Source organism: Carlito syrichta, unplaced genomic scaffold, assembly GCF_000164805.1.
Source record: "Carlito syrichta isolate Samal-C Ts95f unplaced genomic scaffold, Tarsius_syrichta-2.0.1 Scaffold274096, whole genome shotgun sequence".
In the NCBI taxonomy this organism is placed as follows: domain Eukaryota; kingdom Metazoa; phylum Chordata; class Mammalia; order Primates; family Tarsiidae; genus Carlito; species Carlito syrichta.
The window spans coordinates 672,534-678,999 of NW_007218192.1; the positions used below are offsets into that span (position 1 = coordinate 672,534).

The following is a 6,466-nucleotide window of genomic DNA, read 5'->3' on the forward strand; positions in this document are numbered from 1 at the left end:
ACACACACACACACACACACACACACACACACACACACACATTTTTTAACTGAGATAGTGACTAAAATGTATGAGTGTTAAATGTTACATTGGGAAAATATACTCATGAAATGGATAAAGTTAAAATAGCTACTGCCTCTCTAATTTTAGTTCTTACTAGTTCTCTAATCCTTGTTCCCCCACTGCCACCACCCCACGTCATCTCACATGCCCCCGTCCCCACCCAGGCATGCGGGGAACCCTCTCTTACTCATCACAGACCTCTGCCCTTCTAGCCAGAGTCCTTGCAGGGTAGGATGACCACAGGCCTACCTGTAGGTTTTGGGATGATCTATGGGGCTTGCTTCACTTTAGGAAAGAGAATTCTTAGACCAGAGGGAAAACCCCAAGCTCGCGACCCATACTACTCCTCTGCCCCTTGCCAAGCAGAAAACAAGCTTGTGTGTGACTTTGCTTGGGTTAACCTAGGGACCACAAGGTGAGTACAGAGAAAACTATGCTCCTTCTCCCTGTTTCTGTATTCTCTTCAACAGTTGACGTCTTACAAATACTTTTTCCTCAGTAACAGTAGACTACTTCCACAGAACTGATAAGACTGCTTCCAGCTTGGCTGCCTCGGCAAATGGGCCTCACCAGGGCCTGTCTTTTCCAGGCCCATAGAGGGTCATTGCCCCTTGCTGGACCTGGGAGACCCTGCCCCCTAAAGGAGTAGATGGCAGCAGGGCCAGGTTTTTAAGCCATAAACACCATAAAGGAGGTTCCTTTATGAACAGAACACCCAGTAGGCAGGAGGTTACCAGCAGAGGCAGCTAAGCCGTGGGCTCCTGTGGAGTTTGGGTGCTCTCCTTCCTTGCAAAAGGCCCTCCCCTCCCCGCTGACACCCAACAGCCCTCTGGGTAGATATTCTTCCTCCTTGGGCTGGCAGGGCCAGGGTGCTCACACCTCATGTTACCACCTGAGGGTTCTGCTGTTGGCAGGTCCATGCCCAGAACCTGCAGGGGCTCACATATGCCCCCAAGGTGTGGGCATGTGAATGCACCTGGTCTGGTGTCCTGGTCCCCACGAGGTTGGCAGCAAGACATGGGTTGTGCAGACACGAGTGCGAATCCACGTACACAGCAGGCAGGGACCGAGGGACTAGGATCCAGATGTGCCGAGGTAGTGCACACACACGTATGCATGAGGTGGGCTGGGAGCCTCAAAGTGTGCGGGGACAGCCGTGTCGTTCTCCCTGTCTCCGGGCTGGATGGGCTCAGCTCAGAGAGGAGAGCTTCTTCACCCAGATGTTTCTTCCTCTAGGGGCTGGGGCGGTGGAGGGGGTGTGTCCTTATCTGCCATGCAGAGCCAAAGTCTGCCACTCCCACCCTGGCCTCCAACCTTCAAACTTATTCTCTGGGTTGAGAGACTGGATGCCTGAGTTCTGGGGTGCACTGGGGACTGCCCGAGGGGCTCTGGGCAAGAGCTAAACTCTATGAGGCCAGTGACTGACCACCTATGAAAGAGGAAGACCATCTCTATTCCAGGGCTGCTGTCAGGACTGGCGGACATGGTCAAGTGCTTGACCTGGGGCCAGTGTTCCATACATGCTCTGGGTAATGTCTCCCCCAACTAGAGGATCCCTGAGCCCCCCACCCTGACGCTGTAGTATTCAGAAGAGCTCTACTAAAACCTGTCTCCAGAAGGCTGGGTATTCTTGTGCCCACGCCTGGCATGGAGCCTTTGGTGGCTGGGGGACAAGGATGGTTAAGCCGCATCCCCCTGCCCCCCCCCCCGGAGGTGTGGCAGCATTGCCCAGCCTCCTCCCCACTCCCAGATGACAGGCGTCTCTTGCAGGCGCTCCATGAAGTACATGCTATGCAGCGACAACCATGGCATCAAGCCCCCCACCCCGGAGCAGTACCTGACTCCACTGCAGCAGAAGGAGGTGTGCATCCGGCACCTGAGGGCCCGGCTGAAGGACACACAGGATCGGCTCCAGGACCGGTGAGCAGCCTGGGGACACCCCCCAGGACCACAGTCAGAGGAACTAGGGCCTTGGGTGCCCCTGGGAAGGAGGAGTAGCTGGGAGCATCCCAGCATCCACTGCTTTCTCCTTGTTTGAGCCTATTTGCAAGCTACCCCTAGCCGCTACTCATCTTGACTGCCCAGTGGCTGGTGGAGGTAAGGGTGGGGGGAGAAAGGGACATAGGCAGAAGTGGTTTCCCATGAAGGCCTCCCACCTGTACAGTCCCCTGCTCACTTCGTCCCGGCGGCTCCCTTTGGCTGCTTCATACTTCCCGGCTCCTGTCTATGGGGAGTTGGAGCACAGGGCCTCCTTCTGACTTACCTGTTTCTGTGGGGAGAAACCACCCTATGCTCTCTCTCACTTCCTCCTGACTGAGTTGCCAGGGGGCTCATGGCCCACCAATTCAGGCCCCAGAAGCCTTCCTCGGCATGGACTTCCTGGGTAGATGTGATGGTCATTGGAAATCTTTCCCTGAGCTCCTTCCCAGCCCAGGGTCTCCCAGAAGCCCCACAGGCCCAGCCTGGCTCAGTCTCAGGTGCTCGGTCCTGACCCTCCCAGCCTCTGCCGTGGCCCCACCCTGGCAACTTCGTCTTTACAGTGACACTGCAGAGCTGCTCCGATCGCCCAGCATCTTAACCATCCGTGTCTGGACTCGGTCCTGCAAACATGCAGCCTGTTGTGAGCTGGACAAGGCACCATGAGGGCGCTCAGGGCTGGCATCACAACAGCTTTCCCCCCTTTTTTAAAAATACAGCAGCTTCATTGAGATGTAATTCTCATTCCATACAATTCACCTCTCTAAAATGTACAATTTTAGTGATGGTTGCTGGTGTAGTTACAGAATTGTGCGACCCTTACCACTGTCTAACTCCATAAATGCTCCCATCACCTCAGAGACAAGCCCCATTCCTGTTAGCAGTCACTCCGCATTTCTCTCCAACAACTCCAGTCCCTGGCAGCCACTAATATTTCCATCCCCGGCCGGGCTCGGTGGCTCAGCCCGTAATCCCAGCGTTTTGGGAGGCCTAGGTGAGTGAATTGCCTGAGCCCGCGGGTTTGAGACCCGCCTGGGAAACTTGGCGAGACCTCATCTCTACAATAAATCAAAAAATTAGCCTGGTGTGGTAGTGCGCACCTGTAGTTCTGACTACTTGGAAGGCTGAGGCGGAAGGATCGCCGGATCCCAGCAGGTCAAGGCTGCAGTGACCGGGAGCGTGCCACTGCACTTCAGTCTGGGTGATGGAGTGAGACTCCAACTCAAAAAAAAAATTTTCCATCTCCATGGCTATGTCTGTTCTGGACGCGTCACATAAATGGGTCATATGATTTGCACGGCCACATCGTTCTTGACCACAGCTCTGCCAAACAGCCAACCCAGTTTGGATGCATTGGGTTTTACACTGCAGGAGGTTACTGGTAATGTTCTGTGAGCCTCACTGTCTGCGGAGTTAGGATCTCTTTTTATTTCCCCTCATCTTCCAATGACGCCTGGGATCTGCGTGGCCTTTTGCACTAACGCCTCAGGGAACAGATGGCCCACCTCCCAGCCTTGTTTCTAGGGCTCAGAGCAGACCATCTGCCCCGTGTGGCTTGGGCAGGCTGCCCTGGCGTGGGTGTGCCCTCACCTCGTCTCCCCAGCCGCCCTCTGCCTGTTAGGCCTGCAGGACCCTGTGGCATTCTCACGCGCCAGATTCTCATGCCCCTCACCCTTGCTACGTGTCAAGTCTCATACGTGGGCCTCCTGCGATGGCCTCCCTTCTGCTCCCCAAAGTGCTTGCCTGTCCTGTGTCCCTGCCGCCTAGATGCCCTGTTCCCCCATCCTGCTTCCTTGGCAAACTCACCTTCAAGATCCCAGTCAAGTATGATGCCTGCAACTCTCTGAGGCCTAGGCATGGCTGGGCGTAGCTCCCTGGGGTCCAGCTGGCTCCAAGGAGAAAAAGGAGGGAGCAGCCAAGCTGAGGGTCTATTTGCTTTTTCCTCCTGGGTGAGGGTGAGTGAGGAGCTGGATGAGAGGCCAGGAGGGTTACCCCAGAGTGAGCCCCCACCCTGAGGCAGGAGGAATGAGGAACACAGATCTCCATCCCCAATACCTGTGTTCTATCTGTCATTGGCAGCTGATCCACTGTGCCACCCCACTGCCATAGCTGAGTGGTGTCCGGCTGGGCAGTGGGTTCCCTTCTGGGTGATGCCGTCCCTGCTCTTGGTGGCCATTGCAACCCCACAGCCCCAGGTCCTTCAAAATACTGTGGAGTGAGATTCCTGGGTCTATTTCCTGAGTGGAATTTCCAGTCTGACTGAAAAGTATGTGGTGCTTCGTCTGGGACAGTCACTCTGCAGAGCTCATAAATCCCAGGGGACAGCCGTGCCATGTGTAGCGTTCATTTACATGAAGGGTGTTGGTTGAGCAGTTGTATCACTAGCAAGTGTACTGGAGGAGGGACTCCCAGGGTGGGATTGTAACATCTTGAACGACCTTCCTGCTTTCTCAGCCTCACTCTGGCTTTACCAGATTGATGGGATGTGTTTCTCTCACTTGCCTCCCTCCCCTGTGCCCCATACTTGTCTGTGGATCAGGAAATGGAAAAGGCTGAGCATCTCTGGACAAGAGTTTTCTGACTGTGTTGTTGGCCTGGTGTGTGGCCCTTCTCTCAGGAGTAACTGTGCCTTTCTTCTTGATCTTTTCAGCTTCTCCTCTTTACAGTGGGTACAAGGAAGAAACTTCTAGCATGATAAACAAGAGCCATCTGTTCTCACTCTCCTCTGCTATATCCACCCCTTCTCACCCCCGCCCCCCCCACACACACTTGAGGGATGATGTAAAGCTATCAGCTCCCCCAACACGGAAGGCTCATTTCTCTCCCCAGGGCTCTCTGGCCTAATATCCTAAAGTGTTCACACCTGCTTGAGGGGGGAGGCCATGTCCCTTTCTATAGAGCAGATCGTGTCTGCCTAGTTTTTGTTGCTTTATGTTAGGGTTTCATTAGGTTCTTAACAGCAGCACTTATAAATTCAGAATCTCTGTTGCCTCGTCTCTTCTCTAGTGCAGCAGTCCCCAACCCCCGGCCATGGAGCGGTACCTGTCCGTGGCCTTTTAGGAACTAGGCCACATAGCAGAAGGTGAACAGCAGGCAGGCGAGTGAGTAAAGCTGTATCCACAGCTGCTCCCCACCACTCACATTGTCGCCTGAGCACCACCTCCTGTCAGCTCTGCCACAGCAGTAGATTCTCATAGGAGCGTGAACCCTATCATGTGAAGGGATCTAGGTCATTGCTCCTTATGAGAACCTAATGCCCGATGAGCTGAGGGAGAGCTAAGGCGGTGAAGCTAGTGCTGGGGAGCGGCTGCAAATACGGATGAACATTAGCAGGGAGGCTTGACTGCACAGAGACCATGATACGTCAGTTGCTTGCAGACCCATATCAAAACCCTGTCAGTGAGTGGCAGGTGAGTTGATGGGCTTCAATTGTACAGTTGCATCTGGTGGCATAATTATTGTATAACTATTTATAATATAATATACATAACTTGATATTGTATCATTATTTCATTATATATTTATATTATATTTCATTATATATTACAGTGGAATAATAGTAGAAATAAAGTGCACAGTGTGATGCATGTGAATCACCCCCTTCCCCAGTCCATGGAAAACCGTCTTCCACAGAACCGGTCCCTGGTGCCGGAAAGGCTGAGGACCGCTGCTCTGGAGGATGGATGTCGAGAGTCATCTGCACATTGGCCTCTGGGAGCTGGGGATGCGGGCGGTGTCTCCTGCGGACACTTCTGCTTCCCGGAGGAGGCCTCTCCCGCCTTCTCCCTCGGCCTCCTCCCCACCCACACTCATGCCTCCCTGTGGGGGACACAAATGAGCAGCCAGGCGTTAGGCCCTTCCTTCTGATTCTGGCTCTGAGCTGCAGCAGCACAAGGCCCTTCGTCCTTGGCGACACTGTCCTCCTTGCCTCTCCTCGGGGGCGGCAGCAGGCAGGCAGTGAGTGTGTGTGTCTCCTCTGCTCTCAGGGACTCGGAGATCGATGACCTGAAGACGCAGCTGTCACGCATGCAAGAGGACTGGATCGAGGAGGAGTGCCACCGTGTGGAGGCCCAGCTGGCCTTGAAGGAGGCCCGCAAGGAGATCAAGCAGCTCAAGCAGGTCATCGACACTGTCAAGAACAACCTGATTGACAAGGACAAGGGGCTGCAGAAGTACTTTGTGGACATCAACATCCAGAACAAGAAGCTGGAGACGCTGTTGCACAGCATGGAGGTGGCCCAGAACGGCACAGCTAAGGAGGATGGCACCGGGGAGTCAGCCGGCGGGTCACCGGCCCGCTCCCTCACCCGCAGCTCCACCTACACCAAGCTGAGCGACCCGGCCGTGTGCGGTGACCGCCAGCCCGGCGATCCCCCCAGCACCTCCGCAGAGGATGGGGCCGACAGTGGCTTTGCGGCAGCCGATG

The 6,466-nt window shown here is 54.8% G+C and overlaps 1 protein-coding gene across 1 annotated transcript in view; it reads left to right on the forward strand.

The window, feature by feature from the left end:
* SNPH (syntaphilin) overlaps positions 1-6,466 on the forward strand; it is a 13,559-nt gene that overhangs the window by 3,306 nt on the left and 3,787 nt on the right. The window contains exons 3-4 of the mRNA XM_008052414.1: positions 1,834-1,983; positions 6,027-6,459. Of these exons, the coding sequence (XP_008050605.1) occupies positions 1,834-1,983; positions 6,027-6,459 (583 nt within the window). The remainder of the gene's footprint in view (positions 1-1,833; positions 1,984-6,026; positions 6,460-6,466) is intronic.